Below are 19,397 nucleotides of genomic sequence, written 5' to 3'. Positions count from 1 at the left end.
TTCTCTGCCTCTGTATGCATCTCTCCACAGTGCATTTCAGCTCTCACATACTTCCTTGTGATGGAGAAAGTATGTGAGGGCTGGAATGCGACATGGAAGCCTGTATACACAGGCAGAGCCAAGGATGAGCTAATGCCCCCTGCAGTGGTGCACATGTATAAGGATTTAGGTTCTCATTAGCAGAATTTGGTACAAAGTTTTGAATTCAAATATGCCAAATATGTCAACAATAAATATCACTACTTTTTTAGAAATCAAAATGGTGCAAATCATAGCATGAATACACCACAATGAGCAGCGTGAGTAACTAATGCGCAATGCGCTTGTAGTATGACCGTGGTACTCCAGTAGCGTAGCTGCTACTACGGTAACACATGCATGTTAGGCTAAGTAGCGCGGCTGCTGCTATGGTAACACAGGTTAATATAACCGTGCTCTATGTGCATGTGGTAATATTAACCCACGCTGTGTGTGCACAGTATATTTATTGTAGTTTGATGAATCAATAGCAAATTTGGAATAAGTCTTAAAAAGTTGGAAACATTGCTCACTAAATATTCAAGGAATGATGAATTATTATTATTATAATATATTTTTTGGACTTCATGTGTGTAGGGAGTGGCCTCAGCTAGAGGTGTGCTTAAAAAATCCTCCTCATATTATTTCTATACATTTTAGGCATATTAGCAATTATATTATAACATACATATGTGGGATTCCTCTGGCGTGTTCCCTGGTGACTGCTCTACAGCATACCATGTAGCAGTCTTTGTGATATCTGCCTAGTGTCATTGGTTTTTAGTGCTGAGATGGGAATAACTACTGTAACTACTGCATGTATGTACCCAGCATCACCAGCTTCATCCATGTGCAATACACATGTCATCCAATTATCCAGAACATCTAGTTCAAACTCTTAACTCTAACTTACAAAGCTTACTACAATCTCTCTTCTTTGTACATCCCCTTACTAGTTTCAAGATACTAACCCAGCCGCAATCACAGATATGCACATGACCTTCTTTTGTCCACCTCTAGAATCACATCCTCACATTCATGTATACAAAATTTCGCACATGCTTCACCCCTCCTCTTGAATCCCCTGCTACAACACATCTGTCACTCTCCAACCTTTGAGATCATTAAATGTGCCCTTAAAAGTCACTTTTTCCGTCAAGCATACGTTCTACCTTAGGCCAGTTCTCCTTTGACCTCTGGCCAAGTTGTACTCCTACTAGACCTAAAACACAGCTGCCTATAGGTATGAATATTGTATACTACTCCACCTCTTGTCCCCCATTCCTTTAGATTGTAAGCTCACAAGGGCAGGGCTCTCTCTGGAATTTGTTACATATTTATTCATATTAATTTTGTCTCTGTAATTACCAATTCTGCATTTTGTACCGATTCTGTATTTTGTACCAACTCTGTATTTTGTATAGCCAAGGAATATGTAAGTGCTTTATAAATCAATAATAATAATGATAATCCTGTAGTCTTCGAAAAGCAGGAGAGAACAGGACGAGGAGATGAAAGAATACAGTGTTTTCAGTGTCTGCAGCCAGCTTTAGGCTCTGCCCCCTCCCACACAAACGCACACTCATATGCCTAGAGACACACATACACTCCCACAACAGTAGCCATATTTGGCCTTTGCATCCACCCACACACACCTTATAAGTCCAAAGACACATGCTCCACCTATGCACACTCCCAAAAGAAGCTCCATTCACCATTTAGGATCAGGTCACATTCTGTAGAGAGATAGAAATCACTAGAATCCTACACATGAATGCTGCTCCCTACATTCTGCCATCAACCCACAATACACTATACATCCTAGGCTGTGCCTAGGCTGGTACACACCACACAATGTTTAGGGGTGATACGGGATGACATATTGTGCTTGATGCTTTGTGCAGACTTATGAACTATTATGAAAATACATGAGAATTTTGGGAATCTTTTACAACAAACTATACATTGCTGCTATGGTTTCCAGCAACTTTATATAAAAGGTACATCAGCTGAAAACTAAAGTACAGTAGAAATATTTAGCGCCGTAGTAACAAAATGGGTTATGTGATATAGTACTGTTATCTAGTACAGTGTACAAGTAGCAGGAGCTTAACCTACTGGGGGCTGGCTTCCTAACCCCCCCCTTAAGGACCAGGCAATTTTGCATTCGGGGGGGGCATTTTTGGGGGAGTCAAGCAGCCGGATCCCTACTTTTGGTAGCTGGGCTGTGTGTCCCCCTGTAGCCTGCAGCAGCAGGACCCCTCTGCTAAGGCTGGCATCCCTGCTCGTACTGCCGCTCAGTTCCGGGTCGTGGCTTGATGACGTCATCAAGCCGGGACCCGGCACTGATGTAAGAGCGTGTGGGGATGCCGGCCAGTGAGGAAAGGAGCGCCAATCGCTGTGGGAACTGCAGGAAGATGAGTGGGTCCTCTTCTTTCCCCCCTACCACCGCATCAGTAACAGTGATCACTACAATACGCCGGCGATCGTAGCGATCACGTGATCAGAAGCCATACGCGATGTCTTCTGATCAGTGAGGGGAGATGTCAGCTGTCATATGACAGCTTAATCTCCCATCTCTGGTAAGCACGATTGAGTTCGGAGTGGAAATGGTGGGCGGAGAGTCAGAGTTAGGCAGCCACAAGGGCGGCGTAGGATTTACGCCAGTGGTCCCCACAAGGTTAAGTAAGGATTGCCCAGCAGCTAACTCTAGCGACTTAATGCTATCATAGGCAACTGACAACTGCACCATCTTGGCTTAAATACTACAAGCCACCAATCAGGAGGCCTCACCAGAATAGCCAACCAATGGGATGCATAGTCTACCTCTAGTGATTGACTCAGGACAAGTCAATCACTTCCTGATTCAGAGGCGGTGCCAGAGAGCGTACACTGAGCATCCCCGTCTCCCAGCAACGCCGGAGGAAATCTGTCTGTGGGACCTACGAAGATGCCTAAACCATGTGGAGAGCCATGCATCCATCCGCACAGACTCCTGGAGGCCACTGATCCATCACTGGAGTGAGGGTGAGGTGAGATTGTGATATCTTCACAATCTATGCCCATTGGTGTCCTCCTAATGTATCACCCCTGTGACTGCTGGTGTCCATATACAGTACATCTTCTCACCCAAACATCTCCTGTGTCCTCTGGTTTCCACCTTATCCTAACACTTATCCCCTCCTGTGCAGCAACTTCACTCTCTGTCCACATTATTCTGACCATGGAGTCTCATTTCCCAAATTTGTGTCTGTCTATGATCCTTGGTTCTTCTCCTGCTTCTCTCCATTCATCATCTTCTGGTCTCCTTTTGTTCTCTTTCTCCCCCTTCCCCACTCATCTGTCTTTGTGTTTCTAGGATTTCCCTGTTACCAGATATGAAATTAATCCTGCTGTCTTCCTCTTCTTCCTTGTTCACTTTTCTCTGTGCCCCTTAATATTTTTCTTCTCCTCTAGTCACTTTTTCCTGTTGTGCCACTAATTATTTCTCCACTTTCCCACACAATGATGAGACATTGGTTAAAGAACAACTGTAATGAGAGGGATATGAAGGCTGCCATATTTATTTCCTTTTAAACAATACCAGTTCCTGGCAGTCCTGCTGATCTATTTGGCTGCAGTAGTGTCTGAATCACACCAGAAACAAGCATGCAGCTAATCTTGTTAGATCTGACAATAATGTTCGAAACACCTGATCTGCTGCATGCTTGTTTGGGGTCTATGGCTAAAAGTACTAGAGGCAGAAGATAAGCAGGATAGCTAGGCAACTAGTATTGCTTAAAAGAAAATAAATATGGCAGCCTCCATATCCCTCTTGTTACAGTTGTCCTTTAATAACTGTTATGGTGAGGCTTCTGCAGAGCCTTGAGTTTCTTTGAGGCTGGTTGCAGACTGTGGATTGGCAACAGCGGTGCAGCCCTGGGACCGCACTGCCAAAAACAAGCCTTCAGGAAGGAGGTAATCCCTTTCTTGCTCACACCCAAACAGGAAGTGACACTTGCGTGAGGTCACTTCCTATTTCAGGAATACGGAAGTGCACAGAAGTTCATTGAAAAAATATGCTTCTGCACATTCGCACCGCCACCGCCAACATTTTTTAAATCACTGCGCCGCTATTGACTTACATGACTTCCGGTCCACCACAGGTCATTGCAGAGGTCGTGCGACAATGTCGAAATGCGCTTATGATAGATTGCCAACTTCCCAGGGCACCGCATGCTGTATGAAAGCACCCATAAGCCTTCATTAGCATAAGCGTGAGGTGAGGTAAAATGACACACTGCACCAGTGTGAAAGGCCCCTAAAGTTGAACTTTATTTATAGAAATTAAACAGTAAAGTTCAGTGTGGCCAGGCTCAACTCTAGTGGCCTATTATAAATTGTTTTCCTTAAGCCCTACAGTTGTAGCTTGAAAACTTCTGTAATCGTATAGGATCTTGTGCTGCCTCATCCTGATCCCCATGTGAATGCATTCTCAGTAGAGCTAGTTAGAGGAGCTGACTTTGGATTCATATACTCCTTTTGTAAAGCTGATTCTAATTGTTCCCAGCGGAGATGACCTAACACTAATGTTAACCCTTCCATTAAAGAACCACTAGAGAGAGAACTTAGGTATTTTGCTACCTCTATATTCATTCATGTCATAGCATAAGATAAAAAGACCCAATATAAGGATATGATTGATATGGGTTTCTATGCCACAGATGATGGTTGAAGTGAATAGCAGGCAATGCTGCTCTATAACCATGGCTGTTATAAAACATCACTTCCACCTCAAATAAATATAATAATGTGTAAATATTTGTTAGAGATTTTTAAGAGCTCTTTCTCCAGCCATGCAGGTTGGGAGCAGCAGAAAGCACCCAACAAATGTGGCTCCCCTTTATAATTCAACCAACCAACATTACTGTAAACATTGAGGGGTAGCTTGAAAGACAACGGCAAAGCCCTCCCATCTATCTGTAGAGCATTCTTGTCCTCGGTTGATGTACAAAGGCTGCTTCTCTACCTCCAGGACAAGATAAAAGAGGTAATTTTTAGTGTAACTATATTAGCGGCGCCTGTTAATTTTGGCACAAGATGTTGCCGATAGTAGAATATCAGTATGTTCGCAATATTAATCTTTTTGCCTTCTTTAACCTAAACCTCACAACAACCTTCCCCTACACCTAACACTAACCTCCCTAACCTATGATAAGCGCTAACTCCCCCCCCCCCCCCCCACACACACACACACACAAACACACACACATTCGGCTGTCAAAAAACCAGCCACTTACAAAATTGGAACTGCAGGTGCCTGCAGCTGAAGTGCCAGAGCACCCAGATATTCTATAGCTGAGTCCCCATTACCAATGCACAATATTATCCGCAAATTGCACTGTGGCCTCTGGCAGCACCCGATCCACCAGGTGCACTGTGCGCCTAATTTAACCGCTTTGCTTTTTCAGACCTCTTACATATTGGCAAAGGTTTAAATAGTGAATTATAAAGTCACAAATAAAAATATTGAATGCAAGATGACACATACCTGCAGTGAAAACACATTTTATGAATAAGCAGCTTTGTAAATCCATGTCTATTTTTTCAAATATGAGACACCTACCGGTCGCGGTGCCAAAACACCTTGATCCACTGAGGGGTCCCCTTGCCATTCTAGGGGGCTCACAGATTATATCAAAAGTCTCCCCCCTACTATCACCCCACCCCCTTCTGCTAATCAGAGGATGGGGAATAGCCCATTGTCCTTGACATTAATTAAGGAACATCTTTATCTTCGTTGCTCCTATTTTTCTGTAATGTTCTTGCTGGACTGAAGAACTGCTGCCCCACCAGCTCTCTGTAAAATGACAGCAATCCAGGTTCTAGAATTTTTGAATTTCCCACTAAGCATTGCCATTGATGCAGACTAACGGACCAATGTGAATCCTTAGTATTTACATGGTTTCCCTAAATGTGAATTTTAACACACCGCATATGTATGGGAATTACTTTAGCTTAACGTGCACACCATGCATCAACAGCTTTGGTACCAAAACCTTAGCTGCACTCTGTGACAATGACAGTGGATGTACTCCGACCCTACACTATGCCTGTGAATAAAAGGCATAACTCAACTCAAGCTTAGGTTTTGTGTGTAACGTGCAAATAATTGTGACATAACATGAAATATGTATTCCTACATAGAAAAGAAAATGCAAAACACATTTACATAGATGGAGAAATAGGAAAATAACATTTCGTTCTGTGTGTGATCAGGTGATATGTTCCTTTCTTTTCCAGCACAGTATTGTTCCATTATACTAAAGCCAGCGGGAAGGGAGCTCATTGTACTATTCATAAGACATCTGTTTTACAGCACAGAGGTTATAATTGTACCTAAATTGACACGTCATATGCCTGTCATCAATGGACTCCCATTCATTTCCACCTTCATTACAGTAATTAAATGCTCTTCGTGATAGATAAAATAGCTTAGGTCTAAATAACTATGCTGCTACCCTTCATCTCCTGAAAAATATCATTTTGAACGTAATAGTTTATTGCCTAGCAACCAATGCCAAGTTACACCTGTGTCCTTTTATTATAAAACAAATAATTGTTTTCACTATTTCCAGTACATTTGTTCCAGTCACTTTGTTTAACATAATTTCCTGTTACAATAGAAGAACTTTCATTGTGTAATAGATATTATCAACTTACCGATCAGACTTTCTCCCTTGACTTCCGCCACCGTAGCATTGTAATCTCCATTGTAAGTTTTACATGTGGGTCATGTACCAGCGATGCATTCTGTACAGACTTGTTTGTTCAAGGGCTTCCGAATGAAAAATCATTTTGCTGGTCACGTTTATACCTGAATTAGCCTTTGTTCATTATGATGTACTGGACGCAACCATTTTTTTGTGTATTGTAAAATGTTGAATAATTACTACGCCAAGGTCTTAAGTCCTTTGTAACACCATTTTGTTCTCTATTTCTCAATCTCTTTTTTTAGTATCTGTGAAGGATAATACTGTGAAAAGAGAACATGGTCAAAGTAAAACAATGATTAAACTATTCTTTAATAGTTTTGCATAGTGAGGGAAAGGACAATGGCCATTATTAGTTTTTCACTGCTGTGTATGCCAAACATTGGGGGATTCAAGTAGTTCTTCTCTAATGGGAGTTGTAGAGGTTTTTCAAGTTTAACTACCTCCAGCCCCCAAATGCATAAAAAAAAATATAAATGAGACCCACTGAGTTAGATATCCAGATGATGAGATCTGGTCACCACGGCCTAGTGTCCCTCCAATGCACACTGACCATTTAAAATACAAGAAAAGTGGTCTCCTACTCTGTATCTCGAAAAGGGTTATTTCGGCGTGCAGCGCCATCATAGCAGCAATGCTATGCTGGGTAGTGGTAATTCTGCGCTCTGGCGGAGGGGGAATAGTATTTAACCACTTCACAACTGAGGGGTTTTACCCCTTCAGCATCCAAGCAATTTTCACCTTTCAGCTCCTTCCATTCATTTGCCAATAACTTTATCTCTACTTATCCGAATGAAATGTGTTAAATGTGTTTTTTTTTAATCACTAATTAGGCTTACTTTTTGTGGTAAATTATGCCAAGAATTATTTTATTCTAAATGTTTTTTAATGGAAAAATAAGAAAAAAATTGGAAAAAAACCCTTATTTTTCACTTTTCGGCCATTATCATTTTTAAATAATGCATGCTACCATAATTAAAATCCACGTAATTTATGTGCCCATTTGTACTGGTTATTACACCATTTAAATGATGTCCCTATCACATTGTCTGGTGCCAATATTTTATTAGGAAATAAAGATGCATTTTTTTTCAGTTTTGCATCCATCATTAATAAAAAGCCCATAATTTATAAAGTAACAGTATTATACCGTCTTGACATACATATTAAAAAAGTTCAGTCCCTAAGAAAACTATTTATGCATTTTTTATAATTGTAAATTTATTTCATTGTATTTTTTTACAAAAAAAAAATAAATGTTAGTAACTATTGGGGAGTGTGGGAGATAAGGGGTTAATTTAAAATGTAAAAACAGGTCTTTGCATTTAAAAAAAATACTTTTAGATGTAGTTTTACTATTTGGCCACAAGATGGCCTCAGTCTTTTTTTTTTTTTATACGTCCTGTAAGCAAAATATGTATGCTTACAGGAAGTGTACTGAAGATGGGAAACTTTTATTTATTAGAATGATCGTGCAGCTTCTCATAAAAGGCGCCGATAATTGCTACGGGGACTTAGATCAATGATTAGGAATTGCTTTCCCATTCATTGATCTCCTGGTGGGCAGATGGCAACATGAACGAGCGCACAAATAAGCGGGAGCGCTTACAGCAGTGGTAGCAGCGGGAGTACGTATATTTACTCCCCTGGGCGGTTAGATGAAGTCTGCAGGGGAGTAGATATACTGTACTGGAGCTGTGAAGTGGTTAATGCCGCCTCAGAGTTTAGCGGCAGCAGGGAGAGCCATCATTCTGCTCTCCCTGCGCCAAACTGAGCGACGCCGAAACAATATGTACTCCTCCTATCTTACCTAAAGAAGTTAAAAGGTATACAGGAGCCCATTACTAGCAGAGGCCCCATCTTCTACCGTGCTCCTTTAGAGGGAGAGTTGATGACATCTCTGTTATTTACAAATTTCAGTGTGGATTAGAGGAGCAATAGTCTGCAGTGACCATACCTCTGTCTCTGAACATACTTATTAGGAGGACCGGCCTAATTTTTAGGGGAACTGGATATCTGTAGTTATGTACACAAGCACAGTAATGCTTTAAAGTGGTCCTGTGTCCAAATCCTATGCCGTAAAGCAAACCACTAAAAACATTATACATGTTGCCGCCTTATGAACACTTTGTGTCTGACATAAATGTTATCATTTAGTTTGAGATTCCTCTTATAAAATAAGCATGTGTAGTTTTTCCATTCCACTCTATCCTTCTAGTTATAACCCTTCTAACAAAATTCTATTGCCCCTCTATGTCCTAATAAACCCCCAGCACTTAACCCTGATCTCACCTACCACAACAAATACAATAAATAAAATGTACAAAATATTTGTGTAATGGAGAAGTCTGGTGCTGAAATTAAACCGTGCTGAGGTCACCAGAGGCCAATGCTGAAACAACCCAGAGCTAAAATAAACGTGGCTGAAATTGCATTGACTGCTGTGTAATCTCAGAACTTGATGCTTCCACGGGCAAAACTGCAAATACAATTGATGTAGCCTTTTACTGCATCTCAACAACTCCACTGCTACACTCATATTATACATGTAACGCTGGGGGGGGGGGGGGGGGTCATACTTTCTGACCAGCCAGCATAACAAGGCTGAGAGCTGAATTATGGAAGAGGCTACACTGGCTGCCCAGAGCAACTGCAGCTCTGGGCTTCTGATAAGACGCAATGACAGCGCAGTGCGATGTTGTGCTGCTCTTGCGATAGCAAACATTCAGACAGATACAAGACAGACTGGAGTGAGGTAGCCAATAGCAACCACAGCAATGGCTACCTGCAAGGACAGGGCTAGGAAGACAGAGACTGACAGAATGAATGCTTGCTAATCTAGTCACTTGCCTCAGTCACAGCAAGCATTCACAAAGACAAAAGTGAGGTAACCAATAGCAACCACAGCAATGGCTACCTCGCAAGGACAGGACAGAATAGTCAGGAAATAGCAGAATCAAGGCAGGCAAACGTAATACATACACAAATATACAATAGATATGATTTCCTAGCGTATTACAATTTACAGCTATCAATGAAACTACAAACGACTGACTAACATATGTATATATCGGCGATGAACCGATATATAACATAAGGAAGGAAAACTGGCTAGGAACTGGAGCAATACCGCGAACAAGGCTAGGCAATACAAATCTCTATACTAGAAGGAGTACGTATATATGTCCCCGAGGGAAATATATAACATAGCTCCACAGGATAACTGAACTAAGACAAGGAATATATTTTACAATATCAAGGGAACCAGTAACAGCCTAGACAGAGCTGAAACTATGACGGGCCGTGCACGCTTGCAGGAAGCAAACCTTTATACTGAGGTCATCCAATGAGAGCAGAGATGCAAATCTCCACACAGCTGAATGGTAATCATTCAATCCTGTGCTGACCTGAACACCATTTGCTAGCTGAAAGACCATCATAACAAATGCATGCAGTACTATGCAAGAACATGTGTGCAGGAAATCCAGGACTATCTGGCTGCAGCTCAGCTGCAGCAAACCATAAGTGGAATAATGACAGTATTCTGAGCTGTCCAGAACTGCAGAGCAATTGCAAATTACAAAGTGATTCACTGCGAATGCACAACCGAATGCAGACTGACAAATCGGAACTGTCCACTCCACCTGCAATGGACAGAACACGTCACAGGAGGAATCCTAACAATACATCCTCCTACTGATTTAACAGTCTACATCAGGCTTTCTCAACCAGGGTTCCCTGGAACCCCAGGGTTCCTTGAGGACTCTGCAGGGGTTCCTTGGCATTTTACCCCATCGTGGGGGAAGTATAATAGAGCACACTATAATAGGTGGTACTGTAACAAGAAGCACTAAATTGGGGGGGGCAGGAGACAGTATAATGAGTGGCAGTGTAATAGGAGATAGTGAAATTAGCAGCTTAACCTATTTAAAGACCATGCCTCCTGAAAAATAAATGCAGGGGTTCCTTGAGATCCAAAATTTATTTACAGGGTTCCTCCAAGGTAAAAAGATTGAGAAAGGCTGGTCTACATTAATAGTTTCACACTCCTCTACTCTATCGGGCTCTATATACAGTGCATTGCACATCCTACCACTCTGCCTCTCAAGCCCAACTAAGATTGTAAATGCTCTACTCCTTGATATTGAGAGTTACTGTCAATTAAATTCAGAATCCTTGTATAGCACAATTGGTTCTGTTGGTTGGAGAAGCATAGAGCCTTGATTATGTGGTCCTTGGCTGTCACACTGTCAGGGGTTGCATAGCACCAATTCTATAGGGAGACAGTCAGGAGATAGGATGATGTAGCTTCATTGTTTTCCCAGTGCTTATCCCTATTCATTGGCACTCATCATTGGGGGATGATGGTAAAGAAATACATCTGCCAGTTCCATATCCCTCATAAAAAGTTTTGTCTTATTGATCCCTTTGGAGTGCAAATAGATCAGCTGCTGTTTCTCTTGGGCACTAGTTGGCATGGATAGTTAAATATTGGTAATGTAATATTACCAATACTTTACCATAGAATTCCTCTGCCCCTATTCTCACACTAATGCCCCTCCTAGTGCCTGACACTAACCTGCCTTCCTGATGACTAACACTAACTCCCCTCCTAGTTCATAACACTGACCAGTATTCTTTAAGCTTGATTCAGGACATTGCAGTACTATTACAAAGTGCATGATAATATTACAAAGTGTGCGGTAATATTCTAGTTGTATGTGTGCATAATTACCGTGAGGCGCTCTGGTTTTCTGAATGATCAGCTTTGTGTTCTCCGCACTTGATTGCCTGATGAAGCGGGATGTTGGCCCGTGAAACGCGTTGCATTTCTTGAGACTTGTCTTAATAAATGTTATTGTTATATTTCTAACGGCTTATTTGGCTTGATCATTTTTTACCTGAGGGAGGTGCATCCACCCACCCCCTTCCTTTTGAACGGTTTTTAAACGGTTTTATCCTACTTTGGCGCCTCTGTTATATCCGTGTTTTACACATAACTACCGTGAGATATGCTCATAGAATTGCGGCCGCACTAATGGAGTACCGTGGACGCGGTATGAGCATATCTCGTGGTAGTTACACATGCACGTGACAGAAATATTACCGCATGCTTTGTAATAATACCACAATTTCATGAATCAAGGCCTTAATTCCTTTCAGGAAACCCCTGTGCCCAAATGACCAAAAATGAAAGAACCGATGGGCTATTAGGATCATATGCATATAACTACTGCTGAACCGCCCACTGCCCGGCCTCCCTCAACGCGTCACTCTCCGGACTCCTCCTCCTCAGTCACTCACTTCACAGTGCCGCCCACTGCCAGCCACCCACTACCACCGGACCGGTACTTCCTGAAACTTTTGTATGGGGAAGCGGGCAGAGGGAGGAGCGCTAGCGGAGGGGGTGGGGGGAATTTCCGACCCCCCCCCCGCGATCGGGGCATGCTCCCCCCTTATGCCTGCAACCCCATAGGGCCCCCAAAAGCGGGATGTTCGGGGAGTTCGGGGTTCGGCCCGAACATGCCGAACATTGCGGCCATGTTCGGCGAACTTTCCCGAACATCCAGGTGTTCGCCCAACAACACTACTCCCTGGGTGCTCCATTGCCTTGTAATCTCCTCAGATAATCCGGCCAATCGCGGCCAGTCATGCGCTTCTGCACATGCGTGGCTTGGCCATGCGTGCCTCCGCTGTGCTCCTGCACATGGAAGTGTTCTGTGCAGTACACTCCAGGGCACGGGAGCATGTGGGGCATGTGTGCACAGCCGAGCTGCGCTTGCATAGTAGAGTGTGGCCGGTTAGATTATTGGCGGGCATTACAAAGCAACGGAGCGGCTGGGAAGGATGGCTAGGGAGCCCATGCACCTCATGGGGCTGAAGGAAGGCCAAGGTAAGTATAAATACCACCAGTAATGAGATCTCAGGATCCCTTTAAAGACAAGCTTCAACACAGTAAGTAGAGGGTATGATTTTTCCTATGGCTGCATGGAAATCGCTGATCTTCCTGTTAGGGGATTTCTGATGCTAATGTGCATGTGTGCTAGTTTTTCACACACAATCAAAGCAACGCATATATACACACTGGCTAAACTGCAGCAATGCTTAATGCAGCTAGCTTTCATGCTGTGATAGTTATGAGGAAAGCACACAGATACTTAGTTCTTCTTTTAATGGGCAATAGAAATAGTTTTTGTGCATTAGGTGACATTGAAAAAGTGGACTAGTACATCCATTTAAAAGTGCTTACTGAAATGTAGCAGACTTGCACAGGCTTTGACATCATCCTTCTGGTAGAGCTGAGTGAGACATAATAGCACACATTGCCTGGAAGCCTCGATCATTCCACCAGCACAATTAAACCATTCTTTAATTAAAAATAGAAACAAAACAAAAAAAAATAGTTATGTATAATTGTAAAGAAATAGAGCAGAACATAATGTGCGACACTGAATCATACTTTTTCACAGCCATTTGCTGCAAATATGTAAAATAGGCAATTACTTAGTGAAACCCGCTCTTGCTAAACAGGTCAAGATGCCTTGATCTGTATTTTTTTTTATATTTAGGCGGTTTTTAAAAATGTCTTGCTACTTCTATAAGCATTTTGCTTTACTCAAATAATGACTTTGATTTCATGCTATAAATCCGGCAATCTGTAAAATAGGCTAATCACTTTCAAGGGTTTATTTTCTGCAGATTTGACTGTTCTCAGGCCAATGTTCTCCGTTCTGTTCCCAGGAGCAAAGCAGTGTGCATAAATCGTCTGCAAAGCTATAATTTCATAACAAGATGTAAAGAAGGCCAGGCCATAAGTGCTAATCACCCAGCCATGTGTAATATACAATGGGCAGGTATTATTGCTCTGTGTACTCATCCTGGCCTCCAGGTGCTTGGTCTGTATACATATTATAGTATGCTGCTCAATTCTTTAGGAGCTGCTGAGGAGCTGCTGATACGTTATAATAATCATTTAGGTTACGTAGTGGACAATCACTACACTGCTATAATAACAGCGTTCTGTCCAGAAAACATTTCATCTCTAAGTATATACATTGGCGCTCTTCAAATAATAGCTTTTATACTCACTTAATGTGCACATCTGACTTGAGTTTACTCGTGGCTCATCTGCAATGTCTGCAGCATGAAATATCAATAATTATACCATCCTTCAAGCAAGCTGTAATAAATCAGCACTGTGATCTGCACCAATCAAATCGATCTATCCTGACGCGCACAGGCATTCTATTAATTGACAATAATAAGGGCTTCTGCCTTCAGTCAGTGGCTGCTACAATCAAACCTCTGCCAGAGATGATTAAATGAGAGCCGGCAAAGCTTTATTAATGAATCCTCTACAGAATTCTGAAGTTAAACAAATGAAATTACACACTGGCAAATATTAAAAGCTTTTGAAAAATAATAGGCACTTAAACCGTCCTACAATGCAGCCTACTTATTCTGTTCAGTAGGAGAAAAGCCAGACCAGGTCACACTGTTCTACAGAAATGTAAAAATGATGGCCGTGCTGTTATTTTAGATGATAAACTTATATAGTAGTTATTTGTTGTTAAAACTCCAGTGCTGCGAGATAACATTCATCAAAATCAGAAACGCAAATGGTGCAAGAAAGCATTCATCAATATCTGTTATTGAGCAGGCTGTGTCACTATGATTGAACGTTGGCATTTATTTAGAAAAGACCCTTATTAATATTCTTTTGATCACTGTTCTTCTCCTGCAAGTTGTTACCTATGGAGAAGGTATCCATTATAAGGGATTTGTCTTTGTAGTCACAACTTGAACGCCTCAAGGTAAAGCTTATGAAGAGCAGCAGAGATTCCATCAACTGACAAGCTTGGATCAGACAAGGATAAAAGTTTGCATAGGGGAGGACAGTGGGGAGAGAGCGGGCAGCTTCCTAAAAAGGTTTTTGCCAAGAGTGGTCACGGTTGTCCACTGTATAGGTGTGATATTTGATCGGATCAGGCAAATGCAAGTCTGAACATACTATATTATCATATTTTTCGGAATGTACTGTAAGATGCACATTTTCTCCTCCAAAAGTGGGCTGAAAAGTCAGTCTTATTTTCCAGAACATACGTATTTGGGGCATGGCCTGGCCACTCAAAGTAATGGCCACAGAGTCTGTGAGCTCAAAAATCAATTAACCCTTCGCACTCTCACATGCAAATGTTCAAACAAATGCATTCACAGATTCACTCATCCAGGTACAACTGTTATCCCTATAGCTAAATTAAAAGCCGGGGTTTTAGTTCACATAAGAATGCATTCTTATGCTTAGTCACCTATACTGCGTAGAAATACCCAGGTAAACATAGGTGTCCTAACTCTGGCCCTGTAACATGCATAGTGCAGACATGCAAACACATTCATTGCATCAAACCTATCAATGGATTAGGAGCACACATTATAACTTCCTCTCCTGGGAAAGACAGTGCATCTTACCAATCGCACAAGGGAGCTAACGTTATGTGTCCATGTGCACCATGCGCATACACCAGCATAAGCTGTGTGCATGCTGACAAACATACAGGGGAAGGAGGGAGTGCACTGAATTAGACCCTAGCCACAGGGGTCAATGATGAGAACAAAAATACATATATCCAGGCACATCGCCTCCAGTTAGGACATTAAATAAATTATTAGGGAAAGGGAGGTGTATGCGCATGGTGCACATGGACACATAACGTTAGCTCCCTTGTGCGATTGGTAAGATGCACTGTCTTTCCCAGGAGAGGAAGTTATGATGTGTGCTCCTAATCCATTGATAGGTTTGATGCAATGAATGTGTTTGCATGTCTGCACTATGCATGTTACAGGGCCAGAGTTAGGACACCTATGTTTACCTGGGTACTTCTACGCAGTATAGGTGACTAAGCATAAGAATGCATTCTTCTGTGAACTAAAACCCCGGCTTTTAATTAATTTAGCTATAGGGATAACAGTTGTACCTGGAGGAGTGAATCTGTGAATGCATTTGTTTGAACATTTGCATGTGAGAGTGCGAAGTGTTAATTGATTTTTGCTGTTTCTAGCCACACCCCCTTCAGCACCTCCCTTTCCCTAATAATTTATTTAATGTCCTAACTGGAGGCGATGTGCCTGGATATATGTATTTTTGTTCTTATCATTGACCCCTGTGGCTAGGGTCTAATTCAGTGCACTCCCTCCTTCCCCTGTATGTTTGTCAGCATGCACACAGCTTATGCTGGTGTATGCGCATGGTGCACATGGACACATAACGTTAGCTCCCTTGTGCGATTGGTAAGATGCACTGTCTTTCCCAGGAGAGGAAGTTATGATGTGTGCTCCTAATCCATTGATAGGTTTGATGCAATGAATGTGTTTGCATGTTTGCACTATGCATGTTACAGGGCCAGAGTTAGGACACCTATGTTTACCTGGGTACTTCTACGCAGTATAGGTGACTAAGCATAAGAATGCATTCTTCTGTGAACTAAAACCCCGGCTTTTAATTTAGCTATAGGGATAACAGTTGTACCTGGATGAGTGAATCTGTGAATGCATTTGTTTGAACATTTGCATGTGAGAGTGCGAAGAGTCTGTGAGCTCAGGTAAAAGGCTCCTTTACCCCTGCTCTACTTCTGGCACCCCTGGAAGCATACTTAACCCCAGTTACTTGTGGCAGGCTACATCCAGCTCATGACGGTAGCTGGATGTGGCCAATTGACTGCCACTCATTGCTCCCGTAGCTTTCATCCAGAGTGGTCTGGTGAAGATCGGTGCTCATACGGTCGCATAACACCAGTGGAAGCCCTGATTGTAGTAACATGTGACGTGTCTTCCTGCAGCTGCTACCAGGGAGTATAGACTGCAGCATGTCGGCCTGTGTGGAGGAATTGGAGATCCACGCATCAGCAGCCACAGCAGACAGTGCCATTCGTTCCTCTTGTGAAAAAGGAGTGGAGCGGTGATAGTGGTGAGAGTTCACACAGGCATTGTGACTCCGTGTAGGAGACCATTCGCAGGCATTGTAATCTGACTATTGATGTGGATATCTGCCTCCCTGTTTTGCAAGCCGGAATGGTGGGACTTATTCATAGTCTAGCATGCATGCAAGTTGGAAAGCAAGTCTTGAAAAATCTGTTGCCATACAGTCTTTGGGACACTAGCAATATGTCACTGCCGTGGTGAAGCTTTCCTATAAGGATTTATTATACCCGGAATCATATTGTGGTGCGGTGTATATGTGCTATGCATGCATGTCGTTATGGCCTACAGTGGGCCGTGTAGTTTAGAGGTATGATGCATCTCAGAACTGAATCATTGTTTTATGGGGGAGAGATAGAGTTTTGCACTGATTTTGAGCTAGTAAGACATATTAAGTGTTGAGTAGATACCTGTGGCTGTAAAATTTTATCACAGAGAATAGACAGGCATTCGGATCCCATATCTACCAGTTAAAATGCCAGTCAAATAGGTTTCCTACTCCCATTACGGTCAGTTAAAATCCCACTATTTGCTAAATGGATATTGAGGACCTTTTCAAGCACTCTTCAGGAGAACCCAAATGAACATAAAACAAGTAAAAATATGGTAAGGCTGCATTATCAACAGCTCTGCTTGCTGCTCAATCTCTACACTGCATGTGTACACGCACGCACACATACACACACACACAGACACACAGACATACACACACACACAGACACACACACACACAAACACACACACACACACACCTACCTTCAGTACTAATTTCTGCCTCACATGGAATGGGAGAAACAAGAATGTTGGCCTGGGGTGAAGAAAGAAGAACATGCTATGCACGTATGCTAAATAGGGAAACTATGTAGTAGCATTTTTATTACAAATGTTTTGGTATATTTGGAGGGAGATGAGATGTTAGAACTTCTTGTAACAGTTAAACTTCATCACTTGCCAGTAAGTTCCACATCTTAAATATATGATTGCTCTTAAAATGTGGAAGAGTTTGGTACCTCTTAAAGTAACATTCTGAGATGGTGAATGAACCTATCACATCTAACTCATGTGCAAACACAACTTTGCAAAACTTGAGGAGCTATATAAGATTATAGCAGTACCATGAAAAGATCAAGGTGACTGTATTTACAGTCCATAAAGGTGCACAGATTAATGAAGAAACTTTTCTTTACCCTTTCAAAAACCATTAAAGACTTTTTGTTGCCTAAAAATTTCGATGGAACAAATGATACATTATTTACTGAACATTAATCAAAAGTATTTACAGTTGTTAAAATAAATAACAGCATGTTTTATTTATTGAAATTACATATATTTAATCAACTAACATGACTGGCAATGACAGTTGATTTTACTAACTCATTGTTGTTTTACTTTCTAGTGCTACTTTTTTACCATTGAATTTGGCCTTTGCAAACAAGATGGACAATTACGTGCATATGGTGCAGGCCTTCTTTCTTCCATCGGGGAACTGAAGGTAAATTCAGCCAATATAAAACAAATTAGAGACCATGGTTTGTAAGGAAACGTGTCACCAACACTGAGACACATATTACCCTGTCTACAACATATGCATTATTGGTGAGATTTGAGGACAGGGTTAAGAAATGCTGGTGCATAAAAAATAGTTTTAAACACACATTCAGATAGATAGGCTAACCAATTTGGCCAAAATGTTGGTTGCAATATCATTATTTAACATTTTATTATTATGCTGCCATCCGTTGATTGATTGATGTAATAGCACAAATGAGTGGTTTTTTTTTTTTTTTTTTTTGCACAAAATGATCTTGCTTTTCTGTTATATTTCAAGTTCAAACATCACAATAATCACAATAATGAATATTTATGACTTACTTGCAGATAATTAAGTCTTGTTGTTCACTATAGGCTTTGCTAATATTTATTACACAGCAGTAAAACAAGAATCCTTACTAGCTACAAAACTTAGAGATTGAAAAAAATAAAAAGGAGATCTTGAAATGGAAAATATATAATGGGGGCATTAGACACATTGAACATACACTTTATTACACCATATAAAAAGTACTCCTGTAAAAAGGAAACTATAAACATCAGTACATCCATATATGCTCATAGTATTGCAAGCCAACAAATCCTTAGCAAATTCAGCCTGATACACATTTTGCAGGACTAACTATTATTACACTTCAGAGGTACATTATATCGCAGTTTGCTGCTGAGATTTTTGAGCAAACTAATAAAAAATACATAAACATATACCAACTGAACAGGTTAATATCATCATTCTGTTTAACACCCCAGTAAAACCTTAATGGGTTTACATATCATGAGCCCATTTGTGAACATAGGCCAGAACAGTCAGAATCACTCAATGAAATTAAGCACCATTTGAAAGTGCCTTTTAGTGTAAAATAATGTGTTCTAATACACACACACACACACACACACACACACACACACACACACACACACACACACACACACACACACACACACACACACACACACACACACACACACACACACACACACCTCAAGACAAAACAACCTAAAAACAATACAACAACAACCTGTTTTTCAGTTATCAAAAGTGCCTTCTCTGGGTGTTATCAACATCTTTTTCTATAAACATGCTCAAATAATCACTGTATT

General features: G+C 41.4%; 1 protein-coding gene across 2 annotated transcripts in view; it reads left to right on the top strand.

Moving 5' to 3' along the window:
• TPH2 (tryptophan hydroxylase 2) overlaps positions 1 to 19,397 on the top strand; it is a 364,990-nt gene that overhangs the window by 311,999 nt on the left and 33,594 nt on the right. For both annotated transcript variants that reach the window (XR_011030020.1, XM_068272748.1), the window contains exon 10: positions 18,142 to 18,237. Coding sequence is in view for 1 of the 2 variants with exons in the window: in XM_068272748.1 (XP_068128849.1) it covers positions 18,142 to 18,237 (96 nt within the window). In the remaining variant the exon portion in view is untranslated. The remainder of the gene's footprint in view (positions 1 to 18,141; positions 18,238 to 19,397) is intronic.

Source organism: Hyperolius riggenbachi, chromosome 3 (assembly GCF_040937935.1).
Source record: "Hyperolius riggenbachi isolate aHypRig1 chromosome 3, aHypRig1.pri, whole genome shotgun sequence".
Taxonomy (NCBI): domain Eukaryota; kingdom Metazoa; phylum Chordata; class Amphibia; order Anura; family Hyperoliidae; genus Hyperolius; species Hyperolius riggenbachi.
The sequence above is the reverse complement of the archived record's forward strand: the minus strand, read 5'-3'. Positions and strand labels throughout refer to the sequence as shown.